The sequence below is a fragment of the Adiantum capillus-veneris genome, chromosome 19 (genome assembly GCF_014529385.1).
Source record: "Adiantum capillus-veneris isolate H3 chromosome 19, ASM1452938v2, whole genome shotgun sequence".
Classification (NCBI taxonomy): domain Eukaryota; kingdom Viridiplantae; phylum Streptophyta; class Polypodiopsida; order Polypodiales; family Pteridaceae; genus Adiantum; species Adiantum capillus-veneris.
Window position 1 is genome coordinate 1,399,896 of NC_140949.1, and position 22,957 is coordinate 1,422,852.

Below are 22,957 nucleotides of genomic sequence, written 5' to 3' on the forward strand. Positions count from 1 at the left end.
CATTTCAAAGGGGCGTTTTTCAAGTTCAAAATGTAAATGGGAAGCATACATCCTGACGAAAGCGCAGAAGTCCAGCCACGGTTTATAGCCATCCTGTCTTTACAAGGAAATTGTACACATTTGTATTGGAAATAACCAAGACTTGCATTTCCTTCCCCATTTTTTTCTTAGAACATGGCACGAAGGCCAGCTTGCACTGCTTTACAATCACCTCAAGAATCATCTTAAAAGGAACAGTTGATTCATATACCAAGTCATGTGCAACACTTTAACTTCCAAAGCTTCTGATAGACTAGCAACAACATGGCCATACAAAACCAGATAGTAGGGTGACATGACAGCTTTAACTTTGTTCCAAGTCGCAACAGCAAGCCCAGGCACCAAGAAAACAAGCGATACCCTTGCTCCCTCCCTCGCTCTTTTAACTCAGGCATAAGTTTTTCACGTCACAATGGTACAAGCAATTAAATGGTGTTGTGTAAGTAATTAAATGGTGTTGCAAAATATTTCATGAAAGAAACAATGAGCTAATACATTTTGAATACAATGTCACCTATCTTAATAATCCCATAAAAACAAATCCGTTCCACAAGCTGTGTAGAAGCATTGATGAGAGCAAGTTCCGGGATCTTACAAACATAATGCCCATCACGAGACCTAAGAAGGTGAGGGGTAGCATGCGCTGTACATTGAAATGAGCCAAGCCAAAAACAATTGCACTGACAAATATCGATGCCCACATTGGCAAATACCGTGTCAAAGAAGGAAGAAGAAAACCACGGAATATAACTTCTTCCCAAATAGGACAGCATACTGATACTACAATCGCATACAGCACTGATGCAATTGGGTCACGAGCCATGATTGACTGCTCATAAGAGGCTGTGAATGGTGATGGGAAGGGAAGCAATTCTAGATTTAGCTGAGACAACCTATTGACCACTGGAAACGTTAGGCATCCAAGCAGTACATCAATGTACCATTGTCCTCGCCAGCTGAAAGGAAACCAGTTTCTTGGAAGTGGCTTAAACCGAGCTAAGCATCTGTGAAGGATACCAAGTCCAACTGTTCCTTCTGCAATGTCCGTAATTAAGCTGTAAAGCGCTTGGCCCCGATATGTCAAAGTATCTTTGCTGCACCCAGCATAGTGGGCTGCAAAGGGTATTATCCATGACCCAACTAGCCAAAAGGTACAGAACCACAGGAACATAACCTACAAAGCACGGATTGGCCATCAAACCAAAAAGTTGCAGCTATGTCTTTGGCACTCTTTTTGCAGCAATAGTTTCAATGCACAACTTGCACATGGTCTAACAAACTCCTGCTCATGCAGCAAATAGCAACTTAGCTTTTCTTGTGACCACCTGAAATATTGTAAATGATGTCCAGGGAACCAGCCAGGGCTTCTCATACCCGGATAAACCAAGCACTGAAAGTTAAACAGAGGCAAGTTGTGAGCACGCAAATACAAGTTACGCCAACTGTTCAAAATCCTAAGCAAGCTCATGCTTTTATAATATTAATTTATTTTTAAAAAACAGGAAAAGACTTGGGGAAAACCTTGCCTTACTTAATTTTGTTAACCATGGTCTTTTTATGACACAGGAGCTTGCACTTGCACTTCCATTCATGTCACTATCAGGAAATGCCTCCATTTCACCCGCATTGACTGATGGAGTACTTTGTGTCGCACATGACGCAGATGTTCCTCGCTACACAAATTTCTCAATATCAGTTTTGTGAGGCGAGTACTGGCCACAAGCCAAAATGGTTTGTTCTCTTACTAATCTCAACATTGACATCAAACGCAAGTCTGTAACTGCACACCATGATGGTAAAGAGGCAATCAAAGAAACACTAATGTTATTTAACAGTCTCCACTTGCACAAAAATGCCATAAATGCCTGTTGAGAAAACTTGTCGCTCGGTATGTTCAAAAAGGTGGAGTCCAATAAATGATATGAAGAAGGTTTAGAGAGAGTCACAACAGATACGAAGCAGAATACTGTTGGAGATATGTCATGTGGTCATTGAGCAAATTGAACCAGTTTTAGGAGTCGGGTAGGGCACTCCCGGCCGCTCTCCTCATACACCGGAAAAGCGTACAAGAAGAACGACCAGGACTATGCACCCAAAATCCTAAGGCATACGCTTTTGTCACTAGTTTCCTCTGGACTACGAGAGGCCAGAGTTATCTACACTCTTAGGGCCATGACCCATTCCCTTGAGAGACCCATTTCGCTAACTTGATATGGGCGTGACAGCGACCAAGTACCTATGTTCAGAGGCCCAGGTACTGCAGGACTTGCTTCGGTCTTCCCTTTGGAGTTGCCTCCTCCAGGTAACTTATCGCTCACCTCACTAAACTACCTTTGTAACCCGACGGTTTTCCCCTAGGAAATGCCATACCTGCTTGGAAGGGCATCGGCTCACAAGTGGCGTCCGTTGAAGGTGGTGATGTCTCCCTTTCGCACCTCCCAATTCCTTTTAGGTGAAGTTGACCCCCTCGGAGGGGAAAGGCACTTGGGCGCTCTTGTAGCTCATTTGGCTTCGCTTCGAGAGAATTACGTCATTTCCCTCGGAAGGGATCGGATTCAAAAATAACAGCATACGAAGGGAAGCATTATCTCCCCATCCGCCTATGCAGAGCACCCAAGTACCGGGGTACAACTTCACCGAGGAACTGCGCCACAGGCACGTGCCCTGCGGTTCCATCCCTCGAGTGCGGATCACGGCGTACCCAGAAGGGCATCCGCTTCCCGCGAGCCTCCCCACCAAGGAGGATAATGGTCCTTTCTTCAGGGTCCAACGAAGGGTCGATTGCATTGAAGGTGGAGTTGAATCAGTTTAGCCAACGCCCCCTAGGATCATCAACCACCGAACAATTCATCAGCAAATGCGAAAGCGAACGACCCTCTAACTGGGAGCACAGCGAGCAGCATTTTGGGTATCACCTCTCTCTAGACCTTTTTTATTGAATAGAAAATAGACGATCCAATCACTTAATTCAAAGTCTCGCAAAGCTGTCCAAACCTGGCGAGGGCTGAAATTGCAGGTTTCCGACCCACTTTCGGCAGCATAACGACACCAAAACCCCTCTAGGTCAAAAGTACTTGTCTAGGACAGATTCCCTCGCAATTTAGAAGCTTTCTGACAAGCTGTAACAGAATTTCAGCGTGCTGTAATTCTCTGTTTTCCCACTGTTGGGTGCCCAAAACCCTGTACACGCATCCCAAGGCTTTCCCGAGACTCTGAAAGGGGTCGAGACATTCTTTTATTGGTCTACTTTGAGGAGAGATGTAGATGCCTTTGTGCAAGCATGCGTGCTTGCCAAAAGGTCAAGTTTGACAGGCAAAAGGCACCAGGGTTGTTACTATTCCAGATAAGCCATGGGCAAGTATTGCTATGGATTTTATCTTTGATCTTCCAAGAAGGCCGACAAGGAATGATGGTATATGGACCATTATTTGTAGGTTCAGCAAGCAGGCCCATTTTATTCCTATCAGGAAGAATATAAAATCTGATTAGATGGCACGATTGTTTATGTACAATGGTTTCAAGTACCATGGCATGCCACAGTCTATTGTTAGTGATCGTGATCCTCGTATGACGAGCCTATTTTGGAGAGGCTTATTCAAAAGCATGGGCACTACGCTTAAGTTTTCCTCCTCATTTCATCCACAAATTGATGGACACTCACAAGAGGTTTATTCTATTGCCTTAGATCTGCTGAAAAGCTATGTGTCAAATAATAACGGCAAGTGGGAACAATATCTACCCATGCTTGAGTATGCGTACAACAATACGGTGCATTAGTCAACAAGCAAGGCATCCTTTGAGATTGTTGAGGGTGGCAAAAAGGTTCCTCCCATTTTGCACACAAATGACAAAATTTTTGAAGCAGATCGATATGTTGTAAATATGGATGAAATGTACAAGAATATCAAGCTTGCCCTGGAGAAGACTCAGGCAAAGCAGATAAGGACTGTTGATCGTCACCGACGTGAATTCTTGTTTTCACCTGGTGATTGGGTACTCTTACGGTGTGAAAAGGCAAGGTTAAAGAAGATGAAGGGCAAGGAAAGGTTGTTTCCCAAGCTCGGCATGCGTTACTATGGGCCTTTTCAAGTACTTGACAAGATCAGCGATGTTGCTTATAGGCTAAAATTTGCCTGATACTTGGAAGATTCATTGGTACTTGAGCAGGCTTTGGCACATAAGAAAAGAAAGATTAAGGGAAGAGTGTGAACTGATAGAGTCACCGAATGTACTGCAGCTTTACCTCGAGGCCTTTGGGTTTCAACCTATGTATTCCCCAACTCAACGTGTTCGAAAGAGGGGTAATAAGCTAGCACATCAAATGTACATACGGATTTAACTGTAAATTCCTTGGGCTTCTTGCCCTTGTCCTTGAGAAAATCATACTGGCTAGCTCTGTAAAAAGTGCTTCCTCTATGTTGAAAACATCGGCTCATCCAAGTCCGAACTGTATGAGGTGGAAGAATCCTCATCCAAACCATCAAGAACTTCCGAGATCTTTTGTGGGATCGCCTCTACTTGCCTTTTCTGTCTCTCTCAGTCTTTCTCCTCTTCTTGCTCTTTCTATCCTCGTTACTGGACTCAAAGGTACACGAGGCGGTGGCAACCACTAACCTTAGCTGTTGGTTTCTTTCCCTTGATTTTTATTTGATTTTTGGGACCCTCTTTTTGAAGTCACAAATGGCCGGACATTGTGTAGCCAGTGTGAAACGGGCGACAACCGAGAGTTTCACCCGCAGCCGTAAAGGGCAAGTCGCCACGAGATGGTCAGGTCAGTCGACACTGAAATCCTAGTAAAAGGGTGTCTAGGGTCAGTTCAAAGTCATTTAGGCCCCACGCGACACTTACAAGTCGGTGGGTACTAGGAAATTAACTCAAAAGAGGCAAAGTCGACACATGGAGACTCCACGTGAATTTGCCAAACTTGCATGAAGAGGGGCGCCCAAATTGAGAGGAGCTGAATTTTAGCACGTTGTGAATTACACTGTGTGAGAGTAGTGGGTGCAGGTCTTACAGCTTTAATAGAAAGCTTGCCTTCTCCCTTGTCTTATGTAGCACGATGATTCCACTCTCATCAGAAAGGTGATGCCCCACTCGAGGGATTTTCATCTATATGTACAGTTATGTGGGTTCATGCGCGTTTGCCGAGGCAAAAGCCCCTTGCATAGGTACTAGATTAACTAATTGCTAATCCCCCACAAGTACAAGTGAACTCGGAGAAATTTCACACGAGAAATCTCGTCCGATTCAAAGGGCAAGTAGCCCTACAGGTGCGGGAGCTCGAGGGCTTGCTACACATGCGACCGGCACGCGAAACGGGTGCAGGTCTTACAGCTTTCATGGAAAGCTTGCCTTCTCCCTTGTCTTATGTAGCACGGTGATTCCACTCTCATCAGAAACGTGATGCCCCACTTGAGGACTTTTCATCGGTATCTACAGTTGTGTGGGTTCATGCGCGTTTGCCGAGGCAAGAGCCCCTTGCACACGTACTAGATTAGCTAATTGCCAATCCCCTGCAGGTACAAGTGAACTCGGAGAAATTTCACACGAGAAATCTCGTCCGATGTAAAGGGCAAGTAGCCCTACAGGTGCGGGAGCTCGAGGGCTTGCTACACATGCGACCGGCACGCGAAACGGAGCCCAATACAGTAAATTATAGCCTCCTGTGTATGTTTGCAGGTTTAGGGATTGGACCCTAATACCCCCACAAGCTTCAAGGAAGCTAGAAGATCATTGTAGAGGTGTTCTGGTGCATTTTTGGGGGAGAAAATGTCACAAGATGGGCAGCACGTGCCAACGGAAAAGAACAGATTGTACAGACTTTTAGCACTTCAATGACAACTGAAACTAAAAGAGAGAGACGACACGCAACACAGAGTGGCGGAATTCCACCCAAGAGAGTATTGGCCCCAAACCTTGGCACCCCTTTCGGTATTTCTTTATATTGCATCATCAAAGTACAAGCCGGTTGTAAGGTGCAGCGGAAGTGAATGTTGAACTTTGCTCAAGATGAGTGCTCCGAACTGTGCTCACAGGTTCCTTTTAACTACGGAAGGGAGAGCCTTCCGTTCCTTTAGTGAGAGAGTGCAAATGATCACAAACAAAGTGGTAAACATTGTGAATGAAGGTGCTGAGACTGAGAGATAGAGAGAGAAAAATACGACACCAGAATGTTGTCAAACCCTCCTCCGAAGGCCCCACTCTCTATGGCGAGAGCGGTCTACTAATGATTGCACAAATCTCTACAATGCAATGGACTTGCCGACGATGTCAACGACCATGAGGACGGCAACAAGACGGGCTGAAAACTGAAAACGCTAAGGGCTGAAATCTACAAATCTTGTATCTGCTAAATTATGACTCTATGTCGGTGACGACGGCGATGATGACAATGCGACGACGACACACTGAAAACGCAGAAGCTGAAATCTGCGAATAGCCGGCTGAATCTGCAAACGTTGGCTGATCTGACCGTGCGGCGAGGATCTGCTATGGGAAGGTGAGATATGCGAGGTTTGGGGGCTGCGGTACGGAATCTAAATGCTGAAAACTGAAAATGCTGATGCTTAACAGACTTGGACACTCCAAGTCAAGAATCAATCACGACATCACCAAATAACCACTTCAAAACAGTTCACAGTTCACAATAGATTTGCATTGGCCAGGCGGAGTTCCGTGCCTAGAGATATTGGCCCCAAAGACTGGCGCCCCTTTCGGTATTTCTTTATCAATCAATGTTCAAAGAACAAGAGAGAGCGGTTAGGGTTTCACTCTCAGACTCTGTGACCATATGCTTTGCAGAGTGTGTGCCCAAACCGCTTATTTATTGTTTACAAGGGTAAAAGCAGAGCCCCAAAAGCTTAAAAATAAAGCAGTACTCTTTTCTCTTACAAGCTATCTCTGTAGAGCTTTTTAATAAAAGCAAAAAGTATTCTCTCTCTCTCTCTCTAGCTCACTTGCGTAGAGAAAAAGCTGACGCAAAAACAACCCTAAATTAGCGCCGCAAAATCCGGAGCTGCCGTACAGTGACACGTCAGCATGCCAACGCTTTTCCCGGAAATCTCCCCTGCTGCCTGTAACAGACTTGGACACTCCAAGTCAAGAATCAACCGCGACAACACCAAATAACCACTTCAAAACAATTCACAGATCACAATAGATTTGCACTGACCCGGCGGAGTTCCGTGCCTAGAGATATTGGCCCCAAAGACTGGCGCCCCTTTCGGTATTTCTTTTTATATTAATCAATCATCAAAGTACAAGAGAGCGGTTAGGGTTTCACTCTCAGACTCTGCGTCCAGATGCTCTGAGAAGTGAGGCCCTCACCACTAATTTAAAGGTTACAAGGGATGCCCAAAAGCAGAGCCCCAAAAGCTTTTAAAATCAAAAGCATCAGTTCTCTCTCTCTCTTAGAGAGTCTTTTCTCTTTTTTTTTATAAAAAAAAGCAAAAGCAAAATTTGCGTCGCTCATCATTTTCCAAAAAAAAAATAATAATAATAATAATAATCCGCCTCCGCGATTTTCGGAATTTAGGGTTTCTGGCAGAAATTAGGGTTTCTGCTGTCCGCCACGTCATCACTTTGTGACATACCCCCCTCTTGAAAGCATTGTAATCGACCACGATTATGCCTGCAAAACCGACAAAAGCCATAAACCGTCTTAGCAGACACTGACTGTTAGTACCTACGTACTAGGAACACACATCTAGCACATGTACAAAATCGATAGTCACATCACACCACATCACAGGACATCACCAGACATCACAGGACATCACATGACATTCAACATTCATTCGGATCTTAGACCATGATTTATCGGCAATGTAGATAGCAATCACATCTAGGTCCAATCGGGACCTCATCGATGTCCGATTGACTAACCCCTATTGCAACCATGTCTATTCGAGATCAATCAAACCAAAATGCTGCAGTCATTTCGGCTATCAGTTCCTGCACTCACAAGAAGTCAAGAACAAATCAGTATCATTATCAGGAATTCCATTTCATAAAGTCATCCAGCAGAATACTGTCAGCTCTCAGTATCCCTGAAGCTCAAAGAGACATCAGTGACTTTAGTATCAAAATCAAGGCATCTGTTGACAAAGGAGTGGAGTAACTCCCCTCTTGTGCATCCCACTACACCAGATCTTCGGCCAAGCTGAATTCTGGGTTCCATTTGGAGTAGACTATGCTAAACCAAAAGCATCGAGGTAAAGTTTCACAATCTGAGAAGTATCTGCTAGGTCCTCCTCCTCCATCCACTTCGCATCAAGTGCAGGATAATTCTTGAACTTAACCAAGAACCGCCTTCGGACTTTACCTTATTCTTCGTATCCTTATGTGCTAAAATCTGTTCAGGAACAAGGATCTCCTCATTTTCTTCCACTTCGGGTTGCTCATCAGGCTTCCCATCATCAGGCACATCACCTTTAAAAGGTTTCAAGAGATTCACATGAAATGCATTGTGAATCCTCCAAGTATCTGGCAGTTTCAGTCGGAAGGAGACTTCATTTATCTTTTCAGTAATCTGGAAAGGGCCGTAGTATCGCATACTAAGCTTTGGAAAAAGCCTCTCCTTTCCCTTGTTCTTTCGTAGGCGTGCCTTCTCAAAACGTAAGAGCACCCAATCATCCTCCTTCACTTTCATGTCGCGACGATGGCGATCCGCTGCCTTTTTCTGTCGTTCTTGAGACTTCTGCAAAGTCTCGCGAACCTTGGCAAAAGCCGTATCCAGATCTCACGTATATTCATCCACTTCAAAGATCTTATCTTTCGTGCTCAGGAAGGATGGAACCTTCGCAGCAGTTTCAACAATCTCACATGGCGTCTTCCCCGTCGAAGAGTGTATCGTGTTATTGTAGGCAAATTCCACCAAAGGTAAGTTCTTTTCCCATTGAGTCTTCTGATGCGAGATACAAGACTTCAATAAATCTAAAATCACTGAATTGGCAATCTCAGATTGCCCGTCAGTCTGCAAGTGGAACGATGACGAGAACTGCAACCACGTGTCAATGTTCTCCCAAATTGCCTTCCAAAACAAACTCATAAATCTGGGGTCTCTATCGGAGACAATCGTCTCAGGCGTGCCACGTAATCGGAAAATCATCGTGATGATTCTGTATTCTCGAGAGATAAAAAAAATGAAATCCATTTCAATATTTTCCCAGGCGCGGGTGGGTATGGGTAAAGGCTGTAACAATCCATGTGCTTTATGCTTGTCAAACTTGACCTTCTGGCATACCAAGCAACTGCGCACAAACTCTTCCATATCCTTCTTCAGTCTCCGCCAAAAGAAATCTCTCTCTACCCCTTACATGGTGGTAGCAATGCCGCGGTGACCCGTAAAAGGTGGACAGTGGCAATCAGTCATAACCTTTTCCCTCAACGGCTGTGTAACGCACAACATAGTCTTTTTCATCAAGTAGCCTTCCCGAAGGGAGTATCCAGCTACTATCTCCCCATCCCGTATCCGTGTGAAAATATCTGCAAAATCTGTATCTGCGGCATACTGATCGACCATATCCTCGAAGCTCCTATGATGTATCGCGGAAATAGCCAGAACCAACGGTTTCCGAGACAAAGCATCTGCCACCACATTCTTCTGTCCCTGCACATGGACAATCTGGAAGTGGAACTGTGACAAGATGTTCGCCCACCGCATCTGTTTTTCCGAAAGCTGCTTCTATGACAAGAAGTAGCGCAAACTCTGATGGTCTGTAAAGACAGTAAAATCCGCTCCGAGTAGGTAATGCCGCCACTGAGTAAGAGCATGGATAACCGCCAAAAGCTCTTTCTCATAAATCTGTGTTGTCATCTCCGATCTAGAGAACAAACGGCTCTCGTAAGCAATGACATGGCCTTCTTGCATCAAGACCGCACCCAGACTACGACCACAAGCATCACAAAATACTTCAAATGAGTTCTGCAAGTCCGGCAAAGTCAAATCTGGTCATGTAGTCAATTTCTCTTTCAATGTCTGAAAGGCAGTCACCTCTGTGGGTCCCCATGAGAAAGGGACTCCCTTCTGTGTCAAGGTATGCAAAGGGGAAGCAACCTCTGCAAACTTTCGTATGTACCGCCTGTAGTACGAACAAAGTCCCAAGAAGCTTCTAGCTTCATGGACATTCCTCAAATCGGGCCAATCACGGATAGTCTCTATCTTGGCCGGGTTCATTTGCACTCCTGCTGTTGACACAATGTGTCCCAAAAAGTGTATCTCTGGTAGGAAAAAATCACTTTTCTTAGCATTAATCACTAATGTGTGATCTCGTAATACCTGAAAGACTTGAAGCAGATGATCTCTGTGTTCTGCCTCATTCTTCGAGAAAACAATGATGTCGTCAAAGAAAGTGCCAACAAATAGCCTGTACTCTCGAAAAATCCTATCCATCATCCGGTTAAATGTCGCAGGAGCATTGGTTAAGCCAAAAGGCATCACCAAAAACTCAAATAACCCAAAAGTCGTCCGAAAAGCTGTCTTGTAGACATCTCCTCGCGCTATCCTGATCTGATGATATCCACTCTTCAAGTCAATCCTGCTAAAGCACGAGGATCCCTATAACCTGTCGAGTATATCATCGATCCTAGGAATCGGAAATCTGTTCTTGATGGTGATTTCGTTGAGAGTGCTATAATCGATGCACATTCTCCAAGATCCGTCTTTCTTCAAAACCAACAACACTGGAGAGCAATACGGTGAAGTACTAGGCTGGACAAGACCCTTTTCCAAGAGGTCTTTCACTGAGTTCATAATCTTTTCATTCTGTACTCGGCTCACACGATAAGGTGGCCGATTCGGTGGCGTGCTTCTAGATTTCAGATCAATGGTATGATCTTCAGGCCCTCTCAAAAGCAATCGGCATGAGCGTGGAGAAAAAAAATCTTGGCGTTCTTTTCTTCAAGTCAAAACATTTTCAACTTTTATCCATCGTTCAGTTCTCCCAAAAGAATGAGTAAGAAAACTGAAGTTCATCAAGTACAATCTCTAAGCCCTTCATTTATCAAAGTCGCTTTCTCGGCCCGATAGTCAACCACGGCGGAGTTCTTGTGGTACCAAGGGATCCCGAGTAGAACATCACTCGCGTGCCCTGAACACCCCTATCATTGCAAACGAGTTTGCCAATGCTCGGTGTAATGGCAACATCCCATCTGGGTGCCAGTCGAACTACCTTCGCCTGTGGCGTCAGTCTGTCGGGCGTAGTTCCAAATCGAGCCGCCAATTCCAAGTGAAAAGAAGTTGGCCTTGGCTCCTTCAAAAGATCTTCCTGATCCTTCACTTTGCCCCAAAAAAAAGCGGCAAAGTTTGTACTTTCATTCATTTGATTCGGTGCAAGTCCCACGCCATGTGGTACCAGTTCTACTTCTCTATCTGCCTTTTTTGCCACATTTCTCAACTGCTCTCAAACTCTTAGGTCTGTCGTCGTCTTTATCATTCTGTTCTTTCTGTGCCTTATCAGGGCACTCTGCGGAGATATGTCCATGTTCCCCGCATCCAAAGCACTTCCCCTCTCTGATGAAGCGAGCTCTCTCCTCAGGAGTAAGCTTGGGTCGTGCATCCCTTTTTTTTCTCTGGGTTGCTCTTTTTCATTCTTCTTTCATTCCCAGAAGTCTGTTCGGCTCGTTGTGTCATGGCCTCATCTGTGGGGTAGGTCAGACTGCCAGAGTGAATGGCAAAGCCCCGCTTCGCATGACTCATCAACTCCTGAATAGAAGCTGACTTCTGTTCCAAGCAGTGATCTCGGATCTCTGTAGGTAGACCCAAGGTAAACCGCTCAATATGTTCTCTGAACGAGATCTTCTTGAATGAAGAGGCAGGTAGAAAAGAGCTCCAGAATCTTTCACAATAAGAATTCACTGTATCGCTCTTGGTCATCCGGAGATGGTTCCAAGCAGCTCGTATATCTCGCTCAAACTCTTGAGTCAACCAAGAAGAAATAAAAAGCCTCTTGAATTTCAGCCATGTAACTGGCACAGTCTTGCTTAATAGAAGCGTGGACCACCAAGTACGAGCATTCCCCTTAAAGTAAGAGGCAGCTCTCCGAATCTTGGAGTGCTCTGAATAGCGTCCTCCCGCGAAAGTGATGTCAAACTGCTGAAAAAAGACACAGCCTTCGAAGCATCCGAGTATCCTGAAAAAGTATCAAACTTGATCGAGTGGCCACCTTCCTTAAACTCTCGGACTTTCTTGCTTTTATCTTCGAGAAAGACATACTGGTTGGCTTTGTAAAAATTCTTCTTGTTCGCATAAAACTTTCCGTCATCGGAATCTGAGCTGTCTGTAGATGAGTCCTCAGTAGAACTGTCAGTCTCTGGGCAAGATTTAGCCTTCTTTGCTTTTCTATTGCCCTTTCCAAAGCGTTGCTTCTTGCATCGCTTTTTACCTTTTCTGTCTTCTTCGCTCGAATCCGAGGAGCTAGAACTGTCAGAAGAAGAAGAAGAAGAATTGGGTAGGTCTTCAAACTTGACGCGCTTCTTCAATTTCTTTGCCTTGTCAAATGTCGACCGACGACCTAAATATCCCGGGAAGTCAGTGCCTTTCTTCTGCTTTTTGCCGTGCTTTTTGGCTTTCTTTTGCGTGTCAAAAAGCTGAGCAATCCGTGCATCAACCACGTTCTCCAGTTCCTTCTCCGTATATTTCTTGGAGGCAGAAGGTTTCTTGAGAGCGGATTTCGGGAGTGGTGTTGTGGTTCTCTGCCACTCCATCTGTAGCTCTTTCAAAGAGGTCTGGTTCATATATTTTGCCATCTTAGGATCCTTGGCAAAATTGAGCATCATCTTTGTTGCATCGCCAATCAATCGACGACGCTCCATCTCTCTTTGCTCCGCCTGAGTAGGCCGAGGCGGGCCATACTCTCTGTCTGAATCTTCGTTGTGATCCCAGCCCACATCTCCAGATGCAGAGGGAGTCGACTGATCATTGCCTGAAGCCATAGGTGCCGCGGAAAAAAAAATTCGGGGATCGGATTTCCCGTAGAAGAGAAATCGGCCAGGCTCTGATACCACTGTAACAGACTTGGACACTCCAAGTCAAGAATCAACCGCGACAGCACCAAATAACCACTTCAAAACAATTCACAGATCACAATAGATTTGCACTGGCCCGACGGAGTTCCGTGCCTAGAGATATTGGCCCCAAAGACTGGCGCCCCTTTCGGTATTTCTTTTTATATTAATCAATCATCAAAGTACAAGAGAGCGGTTAGGGTTTCACTCTCAGACTCTGCGTCCAGATGCTCTGGGAAGTGAGGCCCTCACCACTAATTTAAAGGTTACAAGGGATGCCCAAAAGCAGAGCCCCAAAAGCTTTTAAAATCAAAAGCATCAATTCTCTCTCTCTCTTAGAGAATCTTTTCTCTTTTTTTTTATAAAAAAAAGCAAAAGCAAAATTCGCGTCGCTCATCATTTTCCCAAAAAAAAAATAATAATAATAATAATCCGCCTCCGCGATTTCCAGAATTTAGGGTTTCTGGCAAAAATTAGGGTTTATAGGAATTTTAGGGTTTCTGGCAGAAATTAGGGTTTCTGCTATCCGCCACGTCATCACTTTGTGACACTGCCCTAGGATTAGGCTTAGGGTTTCTGGCTGCTTTTAGGGTTTGCAGGTTTTAGGGTTAGGGTTTCCAAAAATTAGGGTTTCAGCAGTTAGAGTTTCTGTCAGAAATTAGGGTTAGGGTTTTTGCTCTCGCGTAGCCACGTCATCACTTTGTGACATACCCCCCTCTTGAAAGCATTGTAATCGCCCTCGATTACGCCTGTAAAACAGACAAAGGCCATAAACCGTCTTAGCAGACACTGACTGTTAGTACATACGTACTAGGAACACACATCTAGCACACGTACCACTCGACAGTCACATCACACAACATCACAGGACATCACATGGCATTCAACATTCATTCGGATCTTAGACCATGATTTATCGGCAATGTAGCTAGCAATCGCATCTAGATCCAATCGGGACCTCATCGATGTCCAATTGACTAACCCTATTGCAACCATGTCTATTCAAGATCAATCAGACCAAAATGTTGTAGTCATTTCGTCTATCAGTTCCTGCACTTAAAAGAAGTCAAGAACAAATCAGTATCATAATCAGGAATTTCATTTCATAAAGTCATACAGCAGAATACTGTCAGCTTTCAGTATCCCTGAACTCAAAGAGACATCAGTGACTCTAGTATCTAAATCAAGGCATCTGTTGACAAAGGAGCGGAGTGACTCCCCTCTTGTGAATCCCACTGCACCAGATCTTCGGCCAAGCTAAATTCTGGGTTCCATTTAGAGTAGACTATGCTAAACCAAAAGCATCGAGGTAAAGTTTCACAATCTGAGGAGTATCTGCCAAGTCCTCCTCCTTTATCCACTTCGCATCCAATGCAGGATAGTTCTTGAACTTAACCAAGAACCGCCTTCGGACTTCACCTTTATTCTTCGTATCCTTATGTGCCAAAATCTATTCAAGAGCAAGAATCTCCTCGTTCTCTTCCACTACGGGTTGCTCATCAAGCTCCCCATCATCAGGCACATTACCTTTACAAGGTTTCAAGAGACTCACATAAAATGCATTGTGAATCCTCCAAGTATCAGGAAGTTTCAGTCGGAAGGAGACATCATTTATCTTTTCAGTGATCTGGAAAGGTCCGTAGTATCGCATACTAAGCTTTGGAAAAAGCCTCTCCTTTCCCTTTTTCTTTCTCAGGCGTGCCTTCTCAAAACGTAAGAGCACCCAATCATCCTCCTTCAATTTCGAGTCAGGAAGATGGCGATCCGCTGCCTTTTTCTATCGTTCTTGAGATTTCTACAAACTCTCGCGAACCTTGGCAAAAGCCGTATCTAAGTCTCGTGTATATTCATCCGCTTCAAAAATCTTATCTTTCGTGCTTAGGAAGGGTGGAACCTTCGCAGCACCTTCAACAATCTCAAATGGCGTCTTCCCCGTCGAAGAGTGTATCGTGTTATTGTAGGCAAATTCCACCAAAGGTAGATACTTTTCCCATTGAGTCTTCTGATTCGAGATATAAGACTTCAATAAATCTAGAACCACCGAATTTGCAATCTCAGATTGCCCATCAGTCTACGGGTGGAACGATGACGAGAACTGCAACCGCGTGTCAATGTTCTCCCAAATTGCCTTCCAAAACAAACTCGTAAATCTGGGGTCTCTGTCAGAGACAATCGTCTCAGGCATGCCATGTAATATGAAGATCTGGGCCACAGACAGTCTCGCTAAGTGATCCGGCTTGACTGTTTTCTTTACTGGAATGAAATGAGCCTGTTTGCTAAATCTGTCAATAACAGTCCAGATACCATCGTGACCACTCTGTGTTCTCGAGAGATCAAAAATGAAATCCATTGCAATACTTTCCCAGGGGCGGGTGGGTATGGGTAAAGGCTGTAACAATCCCTATGCTTTATGCCTGTCAAACTTGACCTTCTAGCATACTAAGCAACTACGCACAAACTCTTCCACATCCTTCTTGAGTCTCGGCCAAAAGAAGTATCTCTCTACCACTTTCATGGTGGTAGCAATGCCGCCGTGACCCGTAAAAGGTGGACAGTGGCATTCAGTCATAACCTTTTCCTTCAACGGCTGTGTGACGCACAACATGGTTTTTCTCATCAAGTAGCCATCCGGAATAGAATATCCAGCTACTGTCTCCCCATCCCGCATCCGTGTGAAAACGTCTGCAAAATCTGTATCTGTGACATACTAGTCGACCATATCGTCGAAGCTCCTATGATGTGTCATGGAAATAGCCAGAACCAACGGCTTCCGAGACAAAGCATCTGCCACCACATTCTTCTGTCCCTGCACATGGGCAATCTGGAAGTGAAACTGTGACAAGATGTTCGCCCACCGCATCTGCTTTTCCGAAAGCTGCTTCTGTGACAAGAAGTAGCGCAAACTCTGATGGTCTGTAAAGACAGTAAAATCCGCTTCGAGTAGGTAATGCCGCCACTGAGTAAGTGGCATGGGTAACCGTCAAAAGCTCTTTCTCATAAATCTGTGCTGTCATCTCCGGCCTTGAGAACAATCGGCTCTCGTAAGCAATGACATGGCCTTCTTGCATTAAGACCCCACCCAGACTACGACCACAAGCATCACAATATACTTCAAATGACTACTGCAAGTCCGGCAAAGTCAAAACTAGTCCCGTAGTCAATTTCTCTTTCAATGTCTAAAAGGCAGTCACCTCTGCGGGTCCCCACAAGAAAGGGACTCCTTTCTGTGTCAAGATATGCAAAGGGGAAGCAACCTCTGCAAACTTTGGAATGAACCGCCTGTAGTACGAACACAGTCCCAAGAAGCTACCTTCATAGACATTCTTCAAATCAGGCCAATCACAGATAGTCTCTATCTTGGCCGGATCCATTTGCACTCCTATTGCTGAGACAATGTGTCCCAAAAAGTGTATCTCTGGTACGAAAAATTCACTTTTCTTTGCATTAATCACTAACTTGTGATCTTGTAATGCCTGAAAGACCTAAAGCAGATGATCTCTGTGTTCTGCCTCATTCTTGGAGAAAACAATGATATCATCAAAGAAAGTGCCAACAAATAGCCTGTACTCTCGAAAAATCTTGTCCATCATCCGGTTAAATGTCGCAGGAGCATTGATTAAGCCAAAAGGCATCACCAAAAACTCAAATAACCCAAAAGTCATCCGAAAAGCTGTCTTGTAGACGTCTCCCGGCGCGATCCTGATCTGATGATATCCACTCTTCAGATCAATCCTACTAAAGCACGAGGATCCCTGTAATCTGTCGAGTATATCATCGATCCTAGAATCGGAAATCTGTTCTTGATGGTGATTTTGTTGAGAGCTCTATAATCGATGCACATTCTCCAAGATCCGTCTTTCTTCAAAACCAACAACACTGGAGAGCAATACGGTGAAGTACTAGGCTGGACAAGACCCTTTTCCAAGAGGTCTTTAACTTGGTTCATAATCTCTTCATTCTGTGCTCGGCTCACACGGTAAGGTGACCGGTTCGGTGGTGTGCTTCCAGGTGTCAGATCAATGATCTGATTTAGGACGAGTGTCACGTGACACATCCCAACCCTATGTGTCCCTGGACAAGCTACACCACAGCAGGGTTCAGTCAGTTCAATCAAGTCTAGATTAGCAGTGATCTGGCACTTTTGTGAGTCTATTCGTAGACAGTGCATGCCCAGTCACTTAGCATAGATGCATATCCTCCGGTTGCACATAGCATGATCATCGGAATTCCCATCAGAATCCATTAGCATCAGTTAGGGGAATTTTCCAGTGCATTTAGCCTATTTTCCTATTTATTGGTATTTTCACTTATTATTTTTAAGTGACTTTCCAACAGAAGTAGGTAGGGCAATTTTGCTAAGTTTCTATATAAGCAAACCCAAGTTAGCACTAAATGGCAGAAGAGGCAGCAGGAGCACCTTGCTCAACATGCAACTTCTCAGCAAGATCAACCCCCGCGACTACTCTGGCATTTTCTCCACAGAAGACCTAGTGTTTTTGCATCAGATCAGCCTTGGCGATTTGGCACAGCAGATCAGCCCCGGCATCATCACGACACAGCAGATCAGCCTAGCGTTTTTGCATTTGCAGAACCCCGACGACAGAAGGACCAATTTCAGCCCTGGCGTTTTTGGATTTCAGCAGCAAATTAAGACCGGCATCATTCACCTAAAGTGTAGCAGATTCAGCCCGTAAAGACCATCAGTTTTCAGCCCTAAGAAACCTCATTTTTTAGCCAAGAAAACGCAGCCAAAACAGTCATTTTCAGCCACCGAAACAGTCCCGAAATTCAGCGATTAGAAGATCTCAGATTTCAGCCATCGTCGTCATCGTCGTCGTCGTCAGCATAGACCAAGTTGCATAGTCCATTGCATACGCATTGTACACCTTTGTGCAATCAAGTAGACCACTCTCGCCGACGAGAGTGGGGCCTTCGGAGGAGGGTTTTACAACCTCTCGGGTGTCGTATCTCTTCTCTCTCCTTCTCTCAGTCTCATTCACTTGCACGCACAATCCACTCACTTTGTTCGTGACCACAGCACTCTACAAGACGGAAAGCTCTCTCTTTCCCTAAGAACTAAAAGGAACCTTGAGCAATAAGGATTACTAATCTTGAGAAAATACAACATTCATTCCGTTGCACCTTACATTGGTATCAGAGCTTTGGAAGTGTTCTGCATTACTCAAGGAAAGAACCACAAGAATTTTTTGCTTGTTGCGATCGCATGAACCCAAGTTCGCTTGGGCGTGGCGATTCCAAATCATGTTTTGTTGAAGAGTGACAGGAATCCCAAGAAAGAAGGGCTTGTCCAACCTCCCCTTGTGTCTCTTTTCACTCATTGAGAGCGGACCGTGCACTTAGCGGCCGGCCAATCGACGTGAGGTGGGAAAAAGCAACCTTGGTGTGAGCGCAAGGCCGCCAAGGGGTGCACCCGCAAAAACGAGTAGAACTCGGGTGAAGAGAAGATCCTTCTCCAACGCGATTTGCAAGCGAAAGAAAACCTCAAGAACCTCAAGAACTCAAGAACCTTAAGAACCCAAGACCCCCACGACCCAAGTTCCTCGTGAACTCAAGAACCCCAAGAACCCAAGTTCCTCGTGAACTCAAGAACCCACAAGAACCCACGATTGCAGAATGGTCATCACTCGAAGCGGAATGGATACTTCGCTTGGAGGTGATGAGCATGAGAGAGGCGAAGAAGAATTTTCCCCACCAGGAGGTTTTTCCGACCCTTCCCCATCTGTAACAAACTTGGACACTCCAAGTCAAGAATCAACCGCGACAGCACCAAATAACCACTTCAAAACAATTCACAGATCACAATAGATTTGCACTGGCCCGGCGGAGTTCCGTGCCTAGAGATATTGGCCCCAACGACTGGCGCCCCTTTCGGTATTTCTTTTTGTATTAATCAATCATCAAAGTACAAGAGAGCGGTTAGGGTTTCACTCTCAGACTCTGCGTCCAGATGCTCTGAGAAGTGAGGCCCTCACCACTAATTTAAAGGTTACAAGGGATGCCCAAAAGCAGAGCCCCAAAAGCTTTTAAAATCAAAAGCATCAGTTCTCTCTCTCTCTTAGAGAGTCTTTTCTCTTTTTTTTTTTATAAAAAAAAGCAAAAGCAAAATTCGCGTCGCTCATCATTTTCCAAAAAAAAAAAAAAAAATTTAATAATCCGCCTCCGCGATTTCCGGAATTTAGGGTTTTTGGCAAAAATTAGGGTTTGCAGGAATTTTAGGGTTTCTGGCAGAAATTAGGGTTTCTGCTGTCCGCCACATCATCACTTTGTGACATACCCCCCTCTTGAAAGCATTGTAATCGACCGCGATTACGCCTGCAAAACCGACAAAAGCCATAAACCGTCTTAGCAGACACTGACTGTTAGTACCTACGTACTAGGAACACACATCTAGCACATGTACAAAATCGACAGTCACATCACACGACATCACAGGACATCACCAGACATCACAGGACATCACATGACATTCAACATTCATTCGGATCTTAGACCATGATTTATCGGCAATGTAGCTAGCAATCACATCTAGGTCCAATCGGGACCTCATCGATGTCCGATTGACTAACCCCTATTGCAACCATGTCTATTCGAGATCAATCAGACCAAAATGCTGCAGTCATTTCGGCTATCAGTTCCTGCACTCACAAGAAGTCAAGAACAAATCAGTATCATAATTAGGAATTCCATTTCATAAAGTCATCCAGCAGAATACTGTCAGCTCTCAGTATCCCTGAAGCTCAAAGAGACATCAGTGACTTTAGTATCAAAATCGAGGCATCTGTTGACAAAGGAGTGTAGCGACTCCCCTCTTGTGCATCCCACTGCACCAGATCTTCGGCCAAGCTGAGTTTCTGGGTTCCGTTTGGAGTAGACTATGCTAAACCAAAACATCGAGGTAAAGTTTCACAATCCGAGGAGTATCTGCTAGGTCCTCCTGCTCCATCCACTTCGCATCAAATGCAGGAAAGTTCTTGAACTTAACCAAGAACCGCCTTCGGACTTTACCTTTCTTCGTATCATTATGTGCCAAAATCTGTTCAGGAACAAGGATCTCCTCGTTTTCTTCCACTTCGGGTTGCTCATCAGGCACATCACCCTTAACAGGGTTCAAGAGACTCACATGCAATGCATTATGAATCCTCCAAGTATCTGGCAGGTCCAATCGGAAGGAGACATCATTTATCTTGTCAGTAATCTGGAAAGGTCCGTAGTATCACATACTAAGCTTTGGAAAAAGCCTCTCCTTTCCCTTTTTTTTTTCTTAGGCGTGCCTTCTCAAAAGTAAGAGCACCCAATCATCCTCCTTCAGTTTTCAGTCGCGACGATGGCGATCCGCTGCCTTTTTCTGTCGTTCTTGAGACTTCTGTAAAGTCTCGTGAACCTTGGCAAAAGCCGTATCCAAATCTCACGAATATTCATCCGCTTCAAATTTCTAATCTTTCGTGCTCAGGAAGGATGGAACCTTCGCAGCAGTTTCAACAATCTCTCATGGCGTCTTCCCCGTCGAAGAGTGTATCGTGTTATTGTAGGCCAATTCCACCAAAGGTAAGTTCTTTTCCCATTGAGTCTTCTGATGCGAGATACAAGACTTCAATAAATCTAAAATCACTGAATTGGCAATCTCAAATTGCCCGTCAGTCTGCAAGTGGAACGATGACGAGAACTGCAACCGCGTCCCACTGTTCTCCCAAATTGCCTTCCAAAACAAACTCATAAATCTGGGGTCTCTGTCGGAGACAATCGTCTCAGGCGTGCCATGTAATCGGAAAATCATCGTGATCATTCTGTATTCTCGGGAGATAAAAAAAAATGAAATCCATTTCAATATTTTCCCAGGGGCGGGTGGGTGGGTATGGGTAAAGGCTGTAACAATCCCTGTGCCTTATGCCTGTCAAACTTGACCTTCTAGCATACCAAGCAACTGCGCACAAACTCTTCCACATCCTTCTTCAGTCTCCGCCAAAAGAAATCTCTCTCTACCCCTTTCATGGTGGTAGCAATGCTGCGGTGACCCGTAAAAGGTGGACAGTGGCAATCAGTCATAACCTTTTCCCTCAACGGCTGTGTAACGCACAACAGTCTTTTTCATCAAGTAGCCTTCTCGAAGGGAGTATCCAGCTACTGTCTCCCCATCCCGTATCCGTGTGAAAATATCTGCAAAATCTGTATCTGTGGCACACTGATCGACCATATCCTCGAAGCTCCTATGATGTATCGCGGAAATAGCCAGAATCAACGGTTTCCGAGACAAAGCATCTACCACCACATTCTTCTGTCCCTGCACATGGACAATCTGGAAGTGAAACTGTGACAAGATGTTCGCCCACCGCATCTGCTTTTCCGAAAGCTGCTTCTGTGACAAGAAGTAGCGCAAACTCTGATGGTCTGTAAAGACAATAAAATCCGCTCCGAGTAGGTAATGCCGCCATTGAGTAAGAGCATGGATAACCGCCAAAAGCTCTCTCTCATAAATCTGTGCTGTCATCTCCGGCCTAGAGAACAAACGGCTCTCGTAAGCTATGACATGGCCTTCTTGCATCAAGACCGCACCCAGACTACGACCACAAGCATCACAATATACTTCGAATGACTTCTGCAAGTCCGGCAAAGTCAAAATAGGTCCCGTAGTCAATTTCTCTTTCAATGTCTGAAAGGCAGTCACCTCTGTGGGTCCCCACGAAAAAGGTACTCCTTTCTGTGTCAAGATATGCAAAGGGGAAGCAACCTCTGCAAACTTTCGTATGAACCGCCTGTAGTACGAACACAGTCCCAAGAAGCTTCTAACTTCATGGACATTCCTCAAATCGGGCCAATCACGGATAGTCTCTATCTTGGCCGGGTTCATTTGCACTCCTGCTGTTGACACAATGTGTCCCAAAAAGTGTATCTCTGGTAGGAAAAATTCACTTTTCTTAGCATTAATCACTAATGTGTGATCTCGTAATGCCTGAAAGACTTGAAGCAGATGATCTCTGTGTTCTGCCTCATTCTTGGAGAAAACCATGATGTCGTCAAAGAAAGTGCCAACAAATAGCCCGTACTCTCGAAAAATCCTGTCTATCATCCGGTTAAATGTCGCAGGAGCATTGGTTAAGCCAAAAGGCATCACCAAAAACTCAAATAACCCAAAAGTCGTCCGAAAAGCTGTCTTGTAGACATCTCCAGGCGCTATCCTGATTTGATGATATCCACTCTTCAAGTCAATCCTGCTAAAGCACGAGGATCCCTGTAACCTGTCGAGTATATCATCGATCCTAGGAATCGGAAATCTGTTCTTGATGGTGATTTCGTTGAGAGTGCTATAATCGATGCACATTCTCCAAGATCCGTCTTTCTTCAAAACCAACAACACTGGAGAGCAATACGGTGAAGTACTAGGCTGGACAAGACCCTTTTCCAAGAGGTCTTTCACTGAGTTCATAATCTTTTCATTCTGTACTCGGCTCACACGATAAGGTGGCCGATTCGGTGGCGTGCTTCTAGATTTCAGATCAATGGTATGATCTTCAGGCCCTCTCAAAAGCAATCGGCATGAGCGTGGAGAAAAAAATCTTGGCGTTCTTTTCTTCAAGTCAAAACATATTCAACTTTTATCCATGGTTCAGTTCTCCCAAAAGAATGAGTAAGAAAACTGAAGTTCATCAAGTACAATCTCTAAGCCCTTCATTTATCAAAGTCGCTTTCTCGGCCCGGTAGTCAACCACGGCGTAGTTCTTGTGGTACCAAGGGATTTTGAGTAGAACGTCACTCACGTGCCCTGAACACCCCTGTCATTGCAAACGAAGTTTGCCAATGCTCGGTGTAATGGCAACATCCCATCCGGGTGCCAGTCGAACTACCTCCGCCAGTGGCGTCAGTCTGTCGGGCGCAGTTCCAAATCGAGCCGCCAATT

The 22,957-nt window shown here is 44.9% G+C and overlaps 1 protein-coding gene across 2 annotated transcripts in view; it reads right to left on the reverse strand.

Annotated features, from left to right (window-relative positions):
• Positions 1-481: 481 nt before the first annotated feature.
• Positions 482-22,957, reverse strand: part of LOC147433457 (uncharacterized) — a 50,156-nt gene continuing 27,680 nt past the window's right edge. For both annotated transcript variants that reach the window (XM_086490137.1, XM_086490136.1), the window contains 3 exons: positions 1,571-1,712; positions 1,365-1,429; positions 482-1,213 (listed from right to left, as the gene is read on the reverse strand). In XM_086490137.1, the coding sequence (XP_086346263.1) occupies positions 554-1,213; positions 1,365-1,429; positions 1,571-1,712 (867 nt within the window). In that variant the 3' untranslated portion in view covers positions 482-553. The remainder of the gene's footprint in view (positions 1,214-1,364; positions 1,430-1,570; positions 1,713-22,957) is intronic.